This window comes from Mauremys reevesii, linkage group 3, assembly GCF_016161935.1.
Source record: "Mauremys reevesii isolate NIE-2019 linkage group 3, ASM1616193v1, whole genome shotgun sequence".
In the NCBI taxonomy this organism is placed as follows: Eukaryota; Metazoa; Chordata; order Testudines; family Geoemydidae; genus Mauremys; species Mauremys reevesii.
In genome coordinates, this window is record NC_052625.1 from 163,226,815 (window position 1) to 163,249,231 (window position 22,417).

The 22,417-nt window shown below is 42.7% G+C and overlaps 1 protein-coding gene across 1 annotated transcript in view; it reads left to right on the forward strand.

Annotated features, from left to right (window-relative positions):
- BMP5 (bone morphogenetic protein 5) overlaps positions 1 to 11,180 on the forward strand; it is a 76,118-nt gene extending 64,938 nt beyond the window's left edge. Inside the window, exons 5-7 of the mRNA XM_039530962.1 lie at positions 1,176 to 1,252; positions 4,690 to 4,800; positions 9,143 to 11,180. Of these exons, the coding sequence (XP_039386896.1) occupies positions 1,176 to 1,252; positions 4,690 to 4,800; positions 9,143 to 9,292 (338 nt within the window). The 3' untranslated portion in view covers positions 9,293 to 11,180. The remainder of the gene's footprint in view (positions 1 to 1,175; positions 1,253 to 4,689; positions 4,801 to 9,142) is intronic.
- The last annotated feature ends 11,237 nt before the right edge of the window (positions 11,181 to 22,417 follow it).

Here is a 22,417-nt window from a genome sequence, read left to right on the forward strand (position 1 = left end):
TGTGGACCATTTACAAATGAATTGTGACTTTATCCTGCATGTTTCTTTCTGAAATTATTCAGTCATGTTTTTCACACATTTCATTTATACTATGGCTTACTATTCTAAAGTTAGTGCCTGAAATTTGAAATGACACATGGCATTGTCTTTATTTCCTTGTTGAATGAGTATAACTCATAATCTAGTTTCTTGTGTGGTTTTTCATGGAACATGAATTTAAAATTCATTTTGAGAGTTTGAGCATGCGAGCTCAAAATTCATCTTCAAGGAGCATTAAAACTAGTAAAATATTCATAGAAGGTTATCAAAGAGAACTTGATTAAGATTTTGAACTAATATTAGTCCTCAGTGTATTTGCATTATTAACCAAGGACACAATCCTAGTGGTGAGCACGCCAGGTCAGTCTAGAAAAAAATTATTTACAATTAAGCTGATGTTAATGAGACTATTAACATGTTTAAAGCTAAGCACATACTTCAGCATTTTGGTGATCTGAGCTGGAGAGCACTGTGCAGAATCAAGCCCAAGTTCTAACCAGAACCTTTAATGGCTGTACCTATCTAATGTACCCGCAGGACATGCCAGAGCTATTCCAGGCAAGAAAGCCTAACCATGGCATTCCACAGTACATTAAATAGAGCAGAATGGAAAATGAAATTATTTGTGATCAGAAATTTAAAAAAAGGCCCCCGGCATTTCCCAAGAAAATGTGTTTAAAAAGACAGACACACAAACCTCTGCCCTGAAACCATTCTCAGTTTTAAAAAAAGTCAGTTTCTGAACATTGACATTTTTATTCAAAACCCCAAATTTACCAAAGTATTTTGGGTTTTCAGTTTCCAGGAAGGACCTTGATGTTCTTTTTCCAGCTTGCAAAATTATATCTGCCAATATCATCAGACCTGCTACTTCGATAGCTAGCAGTTAGGCAGCATAAAAAGTTATTTCCCATAATCCTGAATGCATTATTTCCACTCTGTACACAAACTATGCCAGCCTGAGATTGGGGATTCTGAACTTCAAAAAATTATATTGACTTTATGGATCAGCCCTAGCTGTAGAAATCAGAGTATTTCTGTTCCTTTGCTTTGTGCAAGTTTGCCAAGGAACTTAAAATAGCTGAATCTTGTCTTCCAGAGCAGTGTGTCTGAACAGTGTCTTTTTCTTTCTGTAGATTACAACACAAGTGAACAAAAGCAAGCCTGTAAAAAACATGAACTTTATGTGAGTTTCCGTGACTTGGGATGGCAGGTATGGATACCAACGCTCTTTCCTATCAGTGCTGATTTCTATAATCTCATTTACAATCTACCATCTGTTGTAGAGGGATTTTCCCTGGTGGTAACTGGTGTTGCATTGAAGAGGCAAGAATTCTCAAAGTGCACTTTGTAATGATGTGTGATCCTGTATGCAATCCTTTGGTAGCAGTTATAGAGCTATTTGTGTTTACAACCCACTGAGTCCTGTGGGAAAATAGCTGATGAGTCTGTGTGAGAAATACCCCAGACATAAATAGGTTTATAGCCCTGATAAATTAATAGCTTTTACTAGAGATAGGCCCTAAACATTACTCCAGATCTGACCACCCTCTGTACATTGGTTGTGTTGGGGTTTGAATCTGCATCAGAATCCTGCCACTCAACCCTCTTTCAGTATTTGATCAAACTTAAATCCCAGCTCTGAACACCCCTAAACTTCATAGGTGCTGAAACTAGGGGTGCTGCTGCACCCCTTGGCTTGAGGTGGTTCCGTCATATACAGTTTGGTTGAATGGCTCTCAGAACCCCCACTATACAAATTGTTCCAGCACCCTTGCTTAAATTGTGGAGTATTTGAAATCCAGATCCAGATTTGGCTTGAGTCTCTATCTAGTTCCTGCACTTGCTGTGTAATGACAGATGAGAATTATACCATCTGGGTTTGGAGCCATGTGGAAGCAGAGCTTTCAGCCCCTATAAGGTGTCCTGAATCACTCAATAGCAACCCTTTTATGCAGTCGTAGTTTAACAGAAAACACGGTGCCTGTGGGGCCATGAAAGCAGAGGTAAGGCAAAAAAAGACAGAAAAAATAGAGGCTCTGCTGGGTTCTTCCAGAGAAGCAAAAGCCGTCTGCAAAGGAAATATTTTATTAAGGAAATAATGGGAAGGCCATCAGCAACTGATTTAGATAACACATTTCAGGTTTCCATGTATACTTAAATTCCCTCTGCAATATCAATTTAATACAGAATTCATTTTTGCTTCCTAGATGTGTAGAACTGCTGTGCGCTCTTAAACAGTTGCAACATTATACCCCAGAGGTAGTTTCATTTCAGTGATGGTTGATGTGATTCCTATAAATAATATAAAACACTCGTGTTAAAACTAAAGTGTTCATTGTTAGGTGTAGTCAGGATGTAATCCCTAAATATGAGCTGTGGCATATACTTAATTGTCTCTAACACTGTACTTGGTTTTAGCTATAAGGCCAAAAAGAATCAACTGGCTAAAAATTTCAAATTGGATGGCTTAAGTTAGGGTTCTAAATCCATATTTAAGCACATAAACAGAAGTTGAGTGGGTGATATGGATATAGATGTTTAACTTTAGGCACCCAAGTTTTACATTTTTGGCCACTGTTCTTAGGGTTATGTCATCTGCCTCCAATGTTGGCTATAAAGGGGCTTAAAGTACTGGAAACCCCACTAAAAAGGCAAAAAAACCTGACAAAGAGTATTGAACTTGAGCAGCATTAGCTTCTTTTGACTTAGCAGAAGTTCCTTTATGTGGTTAAAGGAGAATCACTCTGTGGCATCATTCCCACCAAAGCCATTAATGTTAATTCCTTTGTTTTCCTGCTCAGTCTGGCCGTCCCCTTGGAGGGAGGAGAGGCCAGCCTAGGGCAAGGAAGAACTGGACTCCTGACTCATGTGGTGGGATTATGATGAGGATCTGAGTAGTAATCTGAGTAGCAGCTCTTGCACAAATGCCTCTGCCCTCTATGGTGTCCCTGTGCTATTTGTATGTGGCTCATGGGATATCCATAGGATTAGCATGTCAAGCACCCTGCCAGATCCATAGGCAACAGGCCCTGACACCCTCAATGTTCTTTGGAAACACTCTAGCTTCTAGATATCTATCTGAGATATTTATAGGGCTCCCATTACTGTAGTATCTGAGAGTTTTATCCTGACAAAACCCCTATCAGGTAAGGTAGTATTGTTATTCCCATTTTACAGAGGGGGAACTGAGGCACAGAGTAAGTGACTTGCCCGAGGTCACACAGTAAGTCTGTGGCAAAGCAGGGACTTGAATGCAAGTTTCCCAATTCCTAAGCGAGTGCCTGACTTCTGGACCATCCTTCCTCACTACATGCATGTTCAGAGTTTTCCAAGTACCCGGTACTTGTTCTCCCACAGATTTTTCCACAACAGGGCCCATCATTTGTAAGGCACTTTGAGATCGTGGGCAAAGCAAGGTTTCACAGAAAATGTAAAATATTATTATTTCATGAAAATGTTGCAGCTTGTGTAGCTCAGATTTCTCTAAATACATACTTATAAAAAGAATAGATATTTTCATAATGCGAGCACCTAACCAAGTATAACAATTCAAAAATGGATCAGTGAAACTAATAGTGAACAGGACTACAGTGAAAATTGGGTTAACCCCCAAAATATGTGCTTAATGCTCCCCTCCCCACCTCAGCCAGGCCATGGGGGAATTCAGCAAAGAAAAATTCTCTAAGTAAACTTTTAAAAATACCTTTTTCTCTTTGTGAAAAATTATCTGTTTTATGGCTTGCTGAAAACACCCAACACTGATCATTCTGTGACATCACTAATGCCACCATCTCCCATGGAACTCCTGAGACCATAAATACTCTCAGGGGCAGCTCCAGGCCCCAGCACGCCAAGTGCGTGCTTGGGGCGGCATGCCGCGGGGGGCGCTCTGCCGGTTGCCAGGAGGGCGGCAGGCAGGTTGCCTTTGGCGGCATGCCTGTGGGGGGTCCGCTGGTCCCGTGGCTCCGGTGGTCCCTCCACAGGCACGCCTGCGGGAGGTCCACTGGAGCCACGGGACCGGCGACCGGCAGAGCGCCCCCCGCGGCATGCCACCATGCTTGGGGCAGCGAAATGTCTAGAGCCGCCCCTGAATACTCTTAGTCACAAGCAAATCATAGGGATTAATGGCATTGGATATGCCAGAGAATGATGCATTTGGGATGTTTTTAGTGAACCAGAAATAGCCTGAGAATTCATAGGTGCTGGAACTAAGAGTGTGGGGGATACTATAGCACTCCCTGGTTTGAAGTGGTTTCCATTATACAGGGTTTACAGTTTGGTTCAATGGCTCTCAGCACCCCCACTATACAAATTGTTCCAGCACCCTTGCGAGAATTTCAAAGTGGTAGGAAAAGTATTTTAAAGGCTAGTTCCAATGTATTTCTTTGCTAAATTCCCTCACCGGTTGGTTAGTTGGGGTATTCAGTATATATTTCTAGGTTTAACTCAATTTTCATCTTGGTTTTGTAGGAATTAGGACTATTTTTTCCCAAATATTGTATTTCTGTATACGCCTTATTCAGTCATCATGGATCCAAATTAAAATGATAGTGATACAGTTTTCAATTGATTGAACTGGGAAGGATTGAGATTGTCTGTCTGTTTGTTTTTGTTATTATTTAGTTTGTTTATGGTTTTATTTTTCAGGATTGGATAATAGCACCAGAGGGCTATGCTGCGTTCTACTGTGATGGAGAATGCTCCTTTCCGCTCAATGCCCACATGAATGCTACAAACCATGCCATAGTTCAGACTCTGGTATGTCTGTTAGATCATTTTTGTAACATGCAAGCAGTTTGGGACAGGGAGCTACATCTTCCTCTTGGATTATTACCATTGGATTTGGATTAATTTTATTGGATTTGGATTAATTTTGTTTAAATTACACCCTCGTACAAAAATTTGTACAAAAGCATTAGTGATTGCAATGGCTAGTGGATGAAATGCCCAGAAAGCCCTGTCTGATATATTTATATTCTGTTTCTGACCCAATAATGCATGAAAAAGACTGTCACAGCACTCAGGGGTTCTGCTGATGCAAAGGCGGATTAAGGTTTTGTAGAGCCCTGGGACAGAGCAAATGAGGCCCCTTCCCCACCCCTTCCACCTGTACTCCCTCCTCCCATTCCGCTCCTTCTGCCTGCGGCCCCACCCATGGCCCAACCCTATTCTGCCCCTTCCTATGGCCCCACCCCATTTCATCCCCTCCCCACTGCGGCCCCACGACTGGGGAAGCTCTGTCCTCTCCCTCTCCCAGTCACAGGCCTGGGGCAGCAGCAGCACGTGAGAGCTCCCCCAGCCCCGAGACTGTGGCAGGGAGTTAGAACTCCTCCAGTCCTGGGGCTGCAGCCAGGATTAGGGCACAGGGACTTCCCCCACCACACCTGGCATTCCTGTTGGGGCGCAGGGATGCCCATTTTTGGGGTGTCCCCAAATTTACCAGGGCCCCTGGGCATGGGTCCCGTTGGCCCAGTAGCTAATCTACCACTGTGCTGATGTAAAGCAAAGAGGGGCTTCCTCCCTGCTACCAAGTGCTTTATGCACCTTTTGAAGTTTCTCATTAACGTTCACACTATTGTCTCCAGTAACTTTGACCTGTGGCTGCACAGCAGCTCTCGGTTTTCAGCTGTTATCAGAAAAGCCTCAGTCAGTTGACTGGACTGAATAATACCTCTAAGATATGTGAGCTGATGCAGTTGCAAGCAAGAAGCGTGCTGTGTGCTGTCATGCCGGGCTCCCAGTTATGATTATGTTATGCCGGGCTCCCATTTGGATTTGATTCTCCGCTTGGTGCAGCTGAAGTGTGAAGAGCCTTACAGCCACCTTTCCACCTCTCCCAGTCCTGGTTCCAGCTGGGGGTCAGGCCAGCCCAGCACAAGATGGACCGCCATGGGATGTTCTGACTGACATTTGCTGGAACAGTCCCCTAGGAAAGCTTCGGTGGGAGCTACTGGGTGCTCAGCAGTTCAAAAAATCAGGGAACTTATTTATGTGCCTAAATATGGACATAGGAGTCTAATGTCAGGCTCTCATTTTTCATTTACACTGGCTGAGGATATGACCTCCTGCCCGCGCTCTGCACAGCATATATAATTAAAAGACAGACCGATGAAGGAAAGGGGAAAGGGCTACAATGGACAAGCAGGGTGACTGGGATCATGGCAGGCACTTTTCTTGTTAGTTCCATTTTTAACATACACTAAATGTGCCTCTTCTCCTCCCACCCTTCAATCCCCTCACCCCCGGCAGTCCCCAGCTACAGAGTTAATGACCTTATATTCTTCCATTCCAACATTCAAGCCAGCAAGATCCTGCACAGAGAGGCAGAAGGGGACACAAGGAGGGGAGGGAGGGAGTCAAAGGTGGAAGTAAGCAATGGGCTGTGGGAAAGGGATTCATTTGGAGAGGGAAAGTAATGCTCTTTGGCAAGAACTACGGCAATGTGCATATGTGGTGATGATGAAGAAAAACACATTTACAATAATAAACTGTTATTTCTCTTCAGCTATTATGGCAAAGATGGCCTAGAAAAGTTGCCAAGCTTCAGTGAGACCTTAGATGACAGTTTCTCTCATTCAATTACGTGTCATAGCAGGGCAACTTTCATGCATGCACCTAGTTTTTGCTGAACTCCCCCATAGTTTCTTAAGGGCAGGGGGGTCAAATTGTACTGCACATGCATTCTATTGGGCAGCCAAATATCCAGGGGGCTAATTGAATTTTAAGTGTACATAAATTAGCTGGGTCGGCAGTAGCCAAACACTTTGTTTGAAATTATACAGATTATTTAGATTTACTCAAGGTGTTCACACAAAAAAGGGAGAGTTCGGGAAACAATTATTCATACACTCTCCCCCAATCCAAATGTAATCAACTCCTGTCCATGGTGATTGCACCATTCTGAAAAAGCAGCTTTGTTTTGGGACAAGATTGTTCCTTGAAACCCTCCCAAATATAACTGACTTTTTGGTTTGTTTTGTAACAACCTTTGGTCCAGCACATCTTCATTTGTGCATGGGGCTAAGCTGCTTTTTCTAAGGTGTATCCATAGGAGTCAAAAAAGCGCTGGAGTAGAGCTAACTCTGCTCCCACTGACATCCATGGGTAAACTCCTATTGACTTCAGTGGAAGCAGAATTGGGCCAGTGCTGAATGCTTTTGAAAATTCCACCTTAATAATGCTTTTTAAACATTTAAAAAGTGAATCCTTGCTACAGTACAAATACTAGTATCAGTATTATTAGAGATTGTAAAATTTGAATCAGGATGCTGCACATTGAAAGGATGTGTGTGTTCAGATCCAGGGGTTGGCTTTTGTTCCATCTCTAATTATTATTTCCATTTTGGAGATGGAGAAAGTAAGGCAGAATGATTAAGAGATTTGACCAGGGCCATATATACAGTCAGTGTCAGAGCCAAAATTCATGAGCAGGAGTTCCTTGCGTCCAATTCTGCACTTAATACTCCAGGTCAAGCTGCCACCATTGCTGCTGAACTGTCAAACCTGCTCCCCTTCTCTGACCTATAGTGGTGGGAGGCCGAATTAGCTGCTTAAAAGAGGAGCTGGCTCACTGGCAGGCAGCCAGGGTGTAGCTTGTGAAGACACTAGCTTCTTCAGCAGCAGGACTGGCATCCCTAAAACATCACAGAACTCAAAGCTAAAGGGTTCAAAGGCTCAGGAAGCTGACCCTGCATGGCTCTGAGTAGAGATTGCCCGGGCAGAGGAGATAAAATCACGGCAACAAATTCCAAATCCTCATGACTAACTTACATTTTCAAAACTATCTACAATGGAATAGGTGAGAAATGTATTTAGTGAAACCTAAATTTAGCCCCAATACCCACACGGGGTTCCCAGAATTGGGATGCTGGTGGCTGTGGGCTTGATAGAATCCAGATGCTGGCTCTGGGCAAATGCCTGCTTAGAAAGAGGACAATATTTTTTTTCTCCAATATTTTGCTTGTCATTAGTTAATCAGTTTTGAGTTTGTGTGTGTGTGTGTGTGTGTGTGTCAGTCTACATCCTTACTAAACTAATACTTTGGGATTTATTATTGATCATTTTGAAAGATCTTCTCATAGTAACAGTTACATAAAATCACTTCCTGATTGACTGTTCTTGGTCTGGCAAAGACCATTGGCTTATATTACTGCTAGAAAGATGGCTATAACAGATTTTAAAAGACTTAACATACAAATGAAACCCATTACCGCTGAAGTCTTAATCCATACCGTAATAGTCTCTTGCCCTCTCTATCACAACTCCCTTCTCTCTGGCCTCCCCAGTCTCCAGCTAGCCAGCAGTGTAGAAAATTATTTCCAGCCTTTTTTGAAGGATAGAGAAAGTAAGTATGTTTAGTTGCCCCTATTTTCAGTTATTTTCACTATATCTCCACTCATTTTGAGATGCTGCTCAAAATTGCCTTTCTTTTATTTAACATTCCACTGGAGTACAGCAGCCTACCTCGGAGAATACCCTCTCTTTACCCTTCCCTGCATCTGACACCCATCTTTTGGCTTGATTCTGCTTCCCCTGACAAAATTGTCATTGACTTCAGTGGGATCACAGATGCCAAGGCAATAGAGCACCTTAAAAATATATAGATGCTGACAGAGAACCATGTTTTTAGAATTGTCATAGAATCCAGACATACTGTGTGAGAGCCTTTGCTTCTAATTTGCTGTATGGAACAAACTTCCTTTCTCCCTCTCCATTGAGGCTCTGATTCAGGAAGACAGTTTAGTTAAATCAGGGACTTAAGCATATGCTCAAATTCTGCCCTGAATAGTGATGGTATTAACCACATGTTTAAGTGCTTTCCTGAATCAGGACCTATCTCCATTTCTTTTTCAAATCTCATTTGAAAACCAGTTTTTTCTCTTGGCTATTCCTCCTAATTTATCTCTCCATCTGCTATTATTGTATAACTCTATCTGTAAATCAGTAGAGCATTCTGGAGGTGCGCTTTTTATGAAAGTTGCTAAATGAAAAAAAAGCTGTAACTAGAGAACTCTGCAAATTGAATAGTTGTGTTTTCCATAGATTTGCCATTACACCTTTCTAATTTGGTCTATAAACAATTTCGCTCTCTCTCTTTCAGGTTCATTTGATGTTCCCTGATCACGTACCTAAGCCATGCTGTGCACCTACAAAACTGAATGCAATCTCAGTGCTCTACTTTGATGACAGTTCCAATGTTATTTTGAAAAAATACCGAAATATGGTGGTGCGTTCGTGTGGCTGCCACTAGAATAAAAAACAAGAAAAAAAATCAAACCCAGTGTTTGTTCAGAATTGTAATCAAGTCAAAATACAATTCTTGCTAGTGAAAAGGCATCCCTAAACTTATTCCATTTCATGTCATCTCTCATTTAATGTACAGTAATGTATATAGTAGCTTTTATTTATTTAAAGGTATATAGTTTCTTTTCTATGGGTGAAATTTCAAAACAGTTTATTTTATGGGTCACCTTACTATGTTGGAGAACCTCCAAAGCTGTTTTTCAATCCATCTCACTGAGACCTTTTTCTGTCCATTTCAACATTTTAAAGTAAGACCTTTGTATAGTTTTTTTTTAAGTTAGAAAGCCCAGAACTCCTGTGACTGTTATATTGTTAAAGGAAATTGAATACATTTGGTTATGTTGTGCAAATGAAATACATACTTGGATATTTATTTAGAAAAGGCACTAAAAAAAGAAACTGAAGAAAAAATGCTTGGCTAAACATAATTTTTCTTTTAGAAGTTCTACTCCATTAGGCGAATTGAAATGTTGAACAGTGTTTAAATAAACAAACAGTAGGTAGAACATAGAAGCTGAAAGACTGCACAGAATTGTTATAGCTATTTTCTTTAACAGAATCGGTGTAACTGGAGGAACATGTTACGTCTTGGCTTGTGGAATTTTGCAAAAGGCTCAAAGCTTCAGGAATTCTATGGAGATCGGCTTGAGTCTGTGCCTATAACTTTTCAAGTTAACACTAAACATTTGTAGTACAACCTTCTTTCCTCAAATAAATTGGGAGTTTATTATCTATAAGACTACTGCTGCAGACTTTTTTTGTGTTTACTAACAAAAACAATAAAAACTCCACACTCACCTGAGTCACCTTACCATATGGGCAAGAATTAATATCTGTGTGCAATGTGTAAAAGATTAACAATTGGAAGGAATTTGTTTTCCTTAGCTTCCTTTTCTTGCTGGGTAAGGCATTTAGGAACATTGGAATTGCCATACGTAGTCAGATTGGTGCAGTATCCTGTCTCTGACAGTGGCCAACAGCAGGTGCTTTAGATGAAGGTGAAAGAAACCTTATATGGCAGTTTTTAGGATAATCTCTGTGCACAATAGGTCCTCTCCTAATCTCTAATCTTACTATCTCTTCCAAAACTTGTTTGCATTAACTATTATACTCTGGATATTCCTGTTACCATATAAATGTCCAATCCCTTTTATTATCTTGCTAAGTATTTGGCCTCAATTACATTTTCTGGCAGTGAGTTCTACAGTCTAATTGCACATTGTGTGCAAAAGTATTTCCATTTATTGGTTTTGAATTTACCGTCTTTTAATTCAGTGATTATCCCCATGTTATTATTGGAGAATAGAAGGTCCTGATTTCCCGTCTCTACAACCAGTCATTATTTTATATAGTTTTGTTGGGAATTGCCTCAGTAGAAATATTGCTATATTAGAGTGTTATTTAAAATGAATAGAACACACCCATTTCTCATGCCTTAGAGACTCTTTTCATTTAAATCCCGATTTCTATGGTTACTTAATGCACATTCCACAAAACACAGACTATTGCAGAATAATATAATCAGGTGTGTGTGTGTGTGTGTTTTGCAGAAACTAATTTATTTGATCTCACTGTTGGAGTAAACATACACTTAACTTTTTGAAGAATTAAACTAGGTGTTTTATTTTTCAGTCACAGCATTTTCTCCAAACATTACATTTCAATTACTATTTTATACTTTATGCACCTCCATAACTATGTCTAATTGCAGTTCATGTACAATAAGGTATATTAATAATGTTTCTTCGATGAATTGCTGTTTTAGATAATGAACGTTAAACTGCATGGGGGATACTTTCAGAAAAGTTATGGGTTTGTTTATGAATCAGGTAAATGGTTATGATGTTTTTTAATTCAATTTATTCTAAATAAAATTTAATGGAAACTGAATTTGGTGTACATTAAGTAATATATTTTTGAATAGTGATGTACTATTTTGAGAATAAGAAACTGAAAATTATATTATTCTTTAAAATGTGCTGTTGGAATATGTTTCTATATTTTAAGATCTAATAAACCTGTAATACTAATTTGCTCTGCTATGCTTTTTGATTCTGAGCCATGTTATACTGGAAAGTCAAATTCATGTTTTTTAAAAGCTGGAACAAAAGAGAATGGCCATTACTGTGGATAGTGTTTGCTGAATTCCATGTCTTAATACTGACATGTGTTGCAAAATGGCTTTCATTTTGTTACTTTAAAGACATAATTATTATTTGAACCATGTAGAGTATTAATAACAGTTTTACAACTCTCTAAGCTACTAAAACAGCAACTGAAGTCAAAATATAGCACAAATAAGGAAGGATGAAAAAAATGCTCTGGAAATTCCTTATTAGTCCTTCCTCTGTTTGAGAAGAAAGACAATTGGCATCACTATTTTCACATACTCCAAAGAAATGCATACATATACCTTTGGGTTTTAACACACACATGTTCAACCACACCTTTTTCCTACAGTAGCTGATGTAACACTTTCCACATTTCTGTCCTCTGAAAAATACTAAGTAAACGATTAAGGTCATTCCATTTCCATTCAGGATTCATAAAAGAGCAATTCCCATTTTAATCAGTTAAAATTTTCTTCATCATCCTTAGATACCGGAAAAAAAGAGTGGATACCTAATAAACCTACTGAGCTAAAAACAAAGAAAGATAAAATATATATTTTATCTCTTCAAATTAATTGCACTTTATGGGCCAGAGCCTCAGCTGGTGTCAATCAATGTATTTCCAATGACTTCAATAGAGCTAATTGCCACTTATACTCTTAGGGCAGGTCTACACTTAAAAAGCTGCAACAGCACAGCTATACCAGGTACACCCCTGTACCTCTTCAGTGAAGACACTCCTATGCCAACAGGAGAGCTTCTCCCATTGGCATAGTTAATTCACTTCCATCAGAGGCAGTAGCTATGTCAAAAGGAAAAGCCGTCCTGTCAACATAGCACTGTCTACACCTGGGGGTAGGTTGGTATAACTGTGTCACTTGGGAGTGTGGATTTTTCACTCCACTTGAGTGACACAAGTATTCTGATGTAAGTTTGTAGTGTAGACTTGGCCTCAATCCTTATCTTATTCATAATGTTAATACCACGGGCGGCGCATGAACCGCCGGATGGGGGAAGGTAGCTTCCAGCCCCACTCCTTCCACCTGTGTCTCCGCCTCTTCCATCCCCACTGCTGGAGTCCAGAGCCCCTCTTCACCATGACCACTGGCCCCCACCCTAGGCTAGTCCCCTCAGCCCCAGACCACAAGGAGGGCAGGCAGCGGGCAGCCCCCACCCCGAAACCTTGGAGTGCCGGAAGGGTGGGTGGTGCAAGCCAATGCGCAGAAGGACTGGAGCCACATGCAGGGCTGGTGCAACCCATTAGGAGACCTAGGCGGTTGCCTAGGGCACTAGCATTTGGGGGGGCGGCATTTTGTGTCCTTTGGCTGCAACTGCGGTGGATGGATCTTCAGCTGCCCCGGTCGTCGTCGGCATTTAGGCGGAGGTACCTGGGGTGGGGGGGGTGGGGGGGCGCGCGGGGAGGGCCACCTGCAGCAAGTAAGCGGGGACACAGCACGCAGGGGAACCGCTCCCTGCCCCAGCTCACCTCTGCTCCGCCTCCTCCCCTGAGCATGCCGCCCTGCTCTGCTTCTCTCCCTCCCAGGCTTACGGCGCCAAACAGCTGATTAGCACCACAAGCCTGGGAGGCGGGAGAAGTGGAGCAGCGACGGTGTGCTCGGGGAGGAGGTGGAGCAGAGGTGAGCGGGGGTGGGGAGCTGCTGCACGGCTCCCCGGGCCGGGGAGCTGCTGCACGGCTCCCCGGGCCAGGGGGAGCTGCCGCGGGGGTGGGGGTCACTCACGGTGGAGGGGAGGGTGCTGTGGTGGGGGCGCCTCAGGGCGGTGGGGGGGTGGGGAGCTGCTGCGGGGGGGCGCCTCAGGGCGGTGGGAGTCGAGAGCTGCCACAGGGCTCGATGCAGGGTGTGTGCGCAAGGTGGAAGTTTCACCTAGGGCACGAAACATCCTTGCACCCGCCCTGGCCACATGCAGAGTTGGTTGGGGAGGCCTGGGAGTGGTGCATGGGCAGGGCCATGCCCCGCTGTTTGAAGAGGCACAGCCTCCCCTAGCTTAAGGTATCTGCCACCCATGGTTAATATCACTGTTAGAAAATCTCAGCCAGAATCAAGTTACTACCATACATTACTTACTTTTCTTTCTTAGCCCTACTCATCTAAGTAAGGGTCAGAATTGACCCTTTGAGTGGTTATGATGCATATTTAACAATTCTATTGTGGTAGCACCTGGAAGCCAAAGAGGTTGGGACCCCATTGTGCTAAGCACTGTATAAGATAAAGTAAATAACAGTCCTTGCCCCAGCCCAAATTTTGTTACCTTGATGCTGCTGTTATAGCTGCTACCTTGGTAGGTTGTCAGCCACGTTCTGTTTGGAATCTACTTTCCTCTCCACTTGCAGTAGAGGTAACGGGGCATCTTTTTAAATCTATTTCTTCTGTTCCATTTTGCTTTCCCTGAGTTCTTTTGAAACAGCTTTATGGTTAATTGTCTTTGATTCAGGAAGCTTGTTAGATATTGACAATAAGGTTTTTGTCCTTTATTCGTGAGTCTCCAAATTATTGATCCAAATAAAGCATTTTAGGTGCTGTGTGATTCTCTAACAATTTGAAATCCAGGGCTTTTGTAAATAAAGTTCTTTGCATTCAGTACTGACTTTGTTGTTCACACATTGGTCTGTGCATATTAAGAGTTTGACATGTTGTACTTGTCCCTGGTAAATGAGCCCCTGGTATATTATAACACCTTATCTGTGACTGCTGCAGTGCATCTGCAAACACATGACCTGTAAACAGGAATTTACAATGTGTTATTGAATTCTTACTCAATATTATCTTCTTCAAATAGTGTTCTTATGGGTGCTCCAGTATAGGTGTGCTTGCGTCCCTGCACTGCTGTTTGGAGAACTTTAAATCTGTGTCCATTTGGCCCACATATGCGCTGGCCCCGCCTCATGCTCTGCCAGGAAGCTAACCAGCATGCACGGGCGAACCCCCTCTCAGTTCCTTCTCAACCACCTCTGGCTAGAGACTGAGCTATTAGCAGACCATTCATTGGATCGTTACCTCTCTCTCTTAGCACTTCAGTATTTAGTCCTTTTTCTCTTAGTTATAGAGCTTTCTTTATTTTCTTTTTCCGGAAAAAGAAAAAAAACTTTTTATTTTCCCCTTTGGCAGGAGTTGCCTGGAGTACGTCTTGTTCACTGAGCTTTAAGAGGTGCCTCTCATGCAAGTAGGGCATCCCTGTAATGGATAGGCATTCCTGCTGTAATGGGGAAAACCACATTTCCTAAAAGTGTGGTCTCTGCCAGCAACTCAACTTCAGATCTCAGAAGGGCAGAGAACTGAGACTAAAACTCCTCCTCATGGAGGCAGCTCTTCAGCTTTCCCCGGACCTGCACCAGGAGTCACCTGATGGCACAAATCTGCCCCACAATCCTCGACATCTAAGGACCGTGGGTCGAATTAAACAGCCCCTCATGTAAGGCTTCAAAAAGAGAGCTGTGACTCCGCAGAGTGAGCGCTGAGTTTGCCAGAAAAGATCACTGGCACTTTTGGAATCGTCAGTACCAAGATACTTTAAACATGGTACCCATAGCTCATGAGGGTCTGAAGCAGCAGGTACCACTGACACGTGTAAGGACCTGATAGACATAGGCACTAAAGCAATGATGCTAACAGATAAAGGCAAGGACAGAGACAGCACCTTCTCTAAGAAGACACTGCCAATACAAGCCTTACCATCAGTACCATCAATGGTGAGCCATTCAGCCTTGGAGCGTTCAGTATGGCCAAGATCCTTGATCCTTCCAAACTGCCAGCCCACTAGTAATCACCATGGGCACTGGTTAGGACACTCTAGAGCAGGGAGTTCTCAAACTTCATTGCACTCTGACCCCCTTCTGATAACAAAAATTATTACATGACTCTAAGGGCAGGTCCATACTCACCGCGCGGGTCGACGCGGTGAGTTCGACTTCACGGAGTTCGAACTATCGCGTCTGATCTAGACGCGATAGTTCGAACTCCGGAAGCGCCGCGGTCGGCTCCGGTACTCCACCACTGCAAACGGCGGTGGTGGAGTCGACGGGGGAGCCGCGGAGTTCGACCCCGCCATGTCTGGACGGGTGAGTAGTTCGAATTAGGGTACTTCGAATTCAGCTACGCTATTCCCATAGCTGAATTTGCGTACCCTAATTCGAACCCCCTTTTTAGTGTGGACCAGGCCTAAGAGGTGGGGCTGAAGTCTGAGCCAGCCACCCTGGGCAGGGAAGCTAAAGCCAAAGCCCTTGGGCCTCGGCCATTGGCAGTAGGGCTCAGACTTCGGCCCTGGGCCCCAGCAAGTCTAAGCCATCCCTGGAGATCCCATTAAAACAGGGTCACAAACCACTTTGTGGTCCCGTCTTACAGTTTTAAAATCACTGCTCTAGAGACGCTCTAGAGACACTCTATAGCCCTCATGGTATCTGACATACCAGAGTTTCCCTTGCTTGTATTGGATCTCCAGTATTGAGTTTACTTCAGGTGCGGGAATCTCCACTGGTGCACCATGTCATGCGTCCCCATTCACCAGTGGTGAATCAGATAGTGAACAGGAGGAGGCCATCTTTCACCATTCCTTGTTCCTTATAATGTCCTCTACCAACCTGGGCCCCCTCAGTCATACTCTCCATCTGCTCCTCAACCACTGTGGTACGGCCAACCATGGGCACCACCACCAGGACCTCCTCCACCGCCCCAGTTGCTGTACTGGGATCCCTGGGTGGCATACAGACTCCATGCCTCCAGAGCATCTGGTGTGACACACCGTAAACCCTTGAGGCACTCTCCCTCAACCACAGCATCCAGAACCTCTAAACCTCCAGAGGGGATCATGGAGGAACAGGAAGGCAGATTTGAGGAGGAAGTCACAGCGCAGACCAACATCTCTTCCTCCTCTCCATATGAGGCGGTTATGCCCCCATCACCATCCCTAGCTGATGACTTCAGGCTGTTTCAAGATCTAGCTAAAAGGGAGGCAGACACGTTGCAGATACCCTTGAGGAAGTAAAAGACACATATTGTAAACTCTTGGACATCTTGCACTCCTCCTCTTCCTCCAGAATAGCCCGCCCCATCAGCGAAGCCCTTCTGGACTCAGCCAAACTTATATGGCAAACCCTAACACTGGTCATGCCCACCTGTAAATGTGCCAGTAAGAAATATTGTAGCCCGGCTAGCGATATGGAATTTCTTTTTCCTGCCCACCTCTAATTCCATTGTGGTTAATGCAGTAAAGCCACCGGGTCGCTGACACCAGGTGAGCTCCACCCCCTCTGATAGGGATTGGAAGCACCTCAACCTGTTTGGGAAAAAGGCCTATTCCTCCACCACACTGCAATTCAAAATTGCAAACCATCAAGCTCTGGCAGCAAAATATGACTAAGTCGATTATACCAAGCTTAACCACATTTACTGATCAGCTCCTGGAGTCACACCACGAACAGTTTTGGGCCATTGTTAGTGAGGGACAACTGGTGGCCAAGACAGTGCTCCAATCAGCGCTTGATGCAGCCTACAAAGTAGCCTGGTCCAGCTCTACTCCCAAAAGTCCTGTTAAAAATAAAAAGAGAGGGAAACATCATACTGATAGCACCTTACTACCTGAGACAGATGTGGTACCATTACCTGTGACAACTGGAGATGTGCCCACCAATTTCTCTCCAACCCACTCTATACCTCCTCTCGCAGAACGAAGGATGTGCTCTCCATCTCAGTCTGCAGATACTCTGACTCAAGGTTCCAGTACATCCAAAGGTCCTGTTCTGACGAGGTACAGGAACTATACAACAGAGTAGAAAATCTGCTACCCATTGTACTTACGTGTAAAAGTGGGCCAGGTTTCAGGTCTGGTGTAATTCCAGACAAATTTTCCTGACATCTGCTATTCTCCCAATGGTCTTAGATTATATACTGACTCTCAAGTAATCAGGACTATCTGTCAAAGCTCACCTAGTGGCCATAGCAGCCTTCCATCAACAAGTAGGAGGGTACTCAGTGCTCTCACACCCAATCACAAAATGATTCCTTGGGGTATAGTAAACCTTTTTCCTCAACCCAGACAGCCTACCCCAACATGGGACCTAAACCTAGTATTAAAGAGCCTGACTAGGTCACTCTTTGAATGCATGGCTACTTGTTTGCTTGCATATCTGTCTATGAAGATGTCCTTCCTGGTGGCTATCACCTCAGCAAGAAGAATAGGGGAAATAGCAGCACTGATGGCACATCCGCCTTATACAATATTGTTTCGGGACAAGGTTACTCTCAGACCACATCTGATATTCATCCCCAAGGTGACCTCATCTTTTCACATTAAACTAACTGATTCACCTCCTGGCCTTTTATCTTAAACCTCACCATGATATCAGGGAGGCTATACTGCACATGCTAGATGTTAGGAGAGCCCTGTTTTTTACCTGGACAGGACAAAAGTTTAAAGGAAATCTCCCAAGCTTTTCCTATCCATTGTGGAAAGATCTAAAGGTGCAGCAATATTGGCCCAGAGACTCTCCAAATGGTCTTGAACTGTATCAAACCATGCTATCAAGTTCACAACATAATACCTCCATCCAAAATCTGCATCGACTCCACAAGGTCGGTTTCCTCCTCTGTTGCCTTCTTCAAGAATGTCCTTATCTTGGAAATCTGTAGAGCAGCAACCTGGCCATCTGTGCATACCTTCGCAGGAAACAGTCTGATTACCAGGGACTTTGCTTCTGGTGGTAGCTTTGGGTCTGCAGTATTGTTATCCATAACAGACTCGACTTCAAAGCTCCAGCCTCCCATTGGGAATACTGCTCGGGAGTTACCTCCAGTGGAGCACCTTCGAAGATGAAGTAGTAGTTACTCAACAATGGTTCTTCAAGATGTGTGTCCCTATGGGTGTTCCACCACCCATCCTACTCCCCTCTACTTCAGAGTTCTTGTCAAGTATTCTTCATTAGAGAAGGAACTGAGGGAGGTTTGCTCATGTACACTGGTTAGCCTCGTGGCAGAGGAGACAGCACATGTGTGGGCCAAAAAGGACACTGCTACAGCGCAGGGAAGCAAACACATCTATGGTGGAACAACCATACGGACATACATTTTGAAGAACCATTGTTACTGCACAAGGTGAGTAACTTCCTCTTTTGCAACAATTTCATTTAATAAAAAATAATCCTGAGTGTTTTCTATTTTAATTCAAGTAGCCCTGCACTGACCATGGACCAAGGCTGACCAGGAATCACATGTTGAATTAGTGGTCTTTTGTGTTGGTTCCTGTATTTATTGTAGATTCCACAGTTGGATATTTTCAATCGCAGCCTAGATTCCTGGCCAGAATAGGGCATTTGGGGCTCTGGTCTTGCACTGTTCAGTATCCAGATGGGCACAATCGATTAATAACAGTTCTTGTAGAAAGCTTTTCATCAGTAGATCTCAAAGCACTTTACAAAGGAGGTATCATTATTCTTCTTTTACAGATGGGGAAAGAAGCACAGAGCAGTGACTTGCCTGTGGCAGTATAGGGAATACAACCTAGGTCTCCAGAGCTGTTCAGTCTCGTTCTCTGTCTTCTAGGCTACACTGTCTGACCCATATATACATTTTGAACACCTTCTCCTACAGCTCCTTATGTTTACTAATTATGGACATTCTTGAAAACATATCTGGGCCTGTGTTATACAGGTAATGAGTATTTTTCAGTTTCATGATCATTTTCTGAAGTCTGGGCAGTAGCTGCTGTTAAAGCCAGTAGTAGCAACATTAAAGGGCTCCTCTGTGCAGACTACGTGTGTGTGTGTGTGTGTGTGTGAGAGAGAGAGAGAGAGAGAGAGAGAGAGAGAGAGTCACCCCTCCCCAGATCTTGCTGAGTCTTCTCAGAAGGATTTTGAATCTTCTGCAGGAGGACAGGGTTAAAAGCAGTGGTAGCACGAGGTCTGTAATTTATTTCCCCACATGTATTTTTCCCATGCTCAATGGAAAGCCCAGCAGTGAGTCAATGAAACCTGGGATCATGTTAATATTTTTGTATGGAGGAATCTCATGCAGCATGGAGGGGCAAATGCTCTAGGGAGAAAACTCTGAGGAGATTCTTGTGAAGCATTCTACACCTCAGGCCTTCTTCTATGACAGTGGGAGAAAAATCTTGAGTATTTCTAGCTAGTGAATTTCATAGAGATTGAAGCTGGAACAAGATAGGGTATAGAAATATGGTGTTTGCATCAAGATAGTCCATGTTGATCTTCTTTAAAAATACTGCCTATCAAATCATCATGGCTGTGGTGTTTTTTGTTTTATTTTGTTTTGGTTTTTTAAATGATGAAGCCTCTTGTACCATTTTACCACAGGAAACTACATTCCTTTCTAGTGGGCCAACTGCACTTCTATCATTTGGATTCATTTTAAAAATCAGCATCTCTCCCTTAACCATGGAAATACCGTAGCTTTTTTCTACCCTTCTCTGCATTGTATCTGTTTTATTATTCAGGACTAACAACTTCCACCGGGAATGATTTTGCCCGCACAATGTTGCAGGGCTAGAAGAGAGCTAGGACCTGTCAAATTGGTTACTTGTTTAACTGGGATGTGCAGCTTAAATAAGTGTGTTTTGTTACTTTTCCCTTTCTCCTTAAACATATTTGGATAAGCAGCAAAGAGTCCTATGGCACCTTATAGACTAACAGACATATAGGAGCATGAGCTTTCATGGGTGAATACCCACTTCGTCGGAAGTCCCACGCATCTGACGAAGTGGGTATTCACCCACGAAAGCTCATGCTCCAATACATCTGTTAGTCTATTTGGTGACACAGGACTCTTTGCTGCTTTTACAGATCCAGATTAACACGGCTACCCCTCTGATATTTGGATAGTTTCTTGGTGTACCGTTCATATAAAAGTTCTTAAGGGAAAAATATATACATAACTAAGTGCAGGGCACTCCGTGCTATATTGTTTTGAATTATACTAAAGCATTTAGCAATCAAGAAATATGTGTAGTAGAAAATAAAAACAGTAAATGGAAAGCAGCTTGATCCAAACAATCTGGAGGTAAAGGAATCGTGGGCAATCATCCAGATCCCATTCAGTCTCCTCTCAAAAAAAAAATAAAAATAAAAAAAGATGATTATGTCTAGTGAAATGTTTGTATTTCCATTCAGGAGGCAATTTTACCTTGTCATTGAGATCATTTTAATTTTATTTACTGTAGCTGGACAGAGCAATCACTACTAATTTAAGTTACAAAATAAAAAGGGGTTTTAATAAAGGGAAGCATGAATAACTTGCATCAATTAGAATGGAAAGGGACAGATTTTTGGTGTGTTATGCTCGTGTAAATCCTGGAAAAACTCCATTAAAGTCTGTGATGTTACTCCATATTTACTCTGGCATACATGGGCTCAGAATCTGGCCCAAACTGTTCCTAGAGCATGGAGATCCATTTTGCTGACTTCTGTTTAACACTGAAGTAATAACAACCTCAGGCATTCCTTATAATTGGAAAAGAAATAACTCTTTCATCTTCAAAGTTCTTGTCCTCTCTGCAAGACCCTTCACAGCTCTGTTCCTCACTAGTTATCCACTGCTGGGCCAAAGTCTCTGCTGCTGTAAGTGGGTGCAGCTTCACTGACTTCAGTGGGTTTTATCCATTTGCATCAGTAAACAAGTGGGCTCCACATCTTTAATCACATCATGCCCAACTTCTTTCACTTTCTGCCAATGATGCCAACCTCATTCACCCATTTGTCAGCCTTTCACATAGTCATGTCCATGCTTTTCCCCATGCTGCCCCTTACACATGATGGAATGGCCTCCCTGTGCTTATCTGTAAGGCCCTTCCCTCCTCCAAATCTCTTCTCCTCACATACCTCTGCTACTGAGACACCTACAAAAAAGCACCAAGTTAATGATGGCTCATTGAAAAGCAGAGAGGAATAGCTGGCACTTTATTTGTAATGTTAAAAATTGGAAGTGTGTGTGTGTGTATGTGTATATATATGTGTGTGTGTGTATGTGTATATATATATAGTGGTTTGTATCAACTGTATTCCTCTCCCCACTGTTGTTGGCACTCATCTTTGGGGTAGAGACTGTCTTTGCATGTGTTTGTACAGTGCCTGTCATAATCAGAAACCTGCAATGGAAATGTATCCCATACAAAAAAGCAGGCAACTGATTTTGTTTGTGTAGGGTACTTCATGATATTTAAATAAAGACATGAGAGCTTTCCTATTAGGAGAGAATACTCTGTCCAGTGGTAAAACCCATTTTATCTTGTCCAACTGTGTCTGTGAACTTGCTGATCTGCAGCATGGTTCCTTCATCTCCTAAAATAGCATATTTCCTTGTTAAGTAGCTGTGGTTCATTGAGCATACCCAGAAGATTCTTGACAATTATTTAAAAGAAAATGCTACTACAATGGTGATGAGGGTTGTACAATAGGTAAATCAATGGTGGAGAAAAACTGAATGTCTTTTTTCCTTGTCCCCCTCAAATAAAAAGGGGACCTTGAATAGCCCTTGGATCACTTTTACTGTGAACATAGGAACTGACAGGCTGGTCCATCTAGTCCAGTATCCAGTAGCCAACACCAGATGTTTTAGAAGAAGGTATAAGAACCCTGCTGTAGGCAGATGGTCTCATCCTAATCTCTAATAGAGATTGTTCTAAAACCTAGTGTAGGAGGTTAATATCCTTTTCAAAATTTGTTGTCACTAATTATGAAAACTCTGGATATTCTTGTTGTTCACAGAAATGTCGAATCCCTTTTTAGATCTTGTTAAATTCTTGTCCTCAGTGACTTCCTGTGCCAATGAGTTCCACAGTTTAATCGCATGTGGAAAAAGGATTTCCTTTGATATGGTTTTGACTTTCCCACCTTTCATTTAATTGAATGCCCCCTTCTTCATGTATTATGAATCAGGAAGAATAGAAGTTCCAATTTACCTTCTCTATATTGTTCACTAGTTTATATACCATTGTTGTAT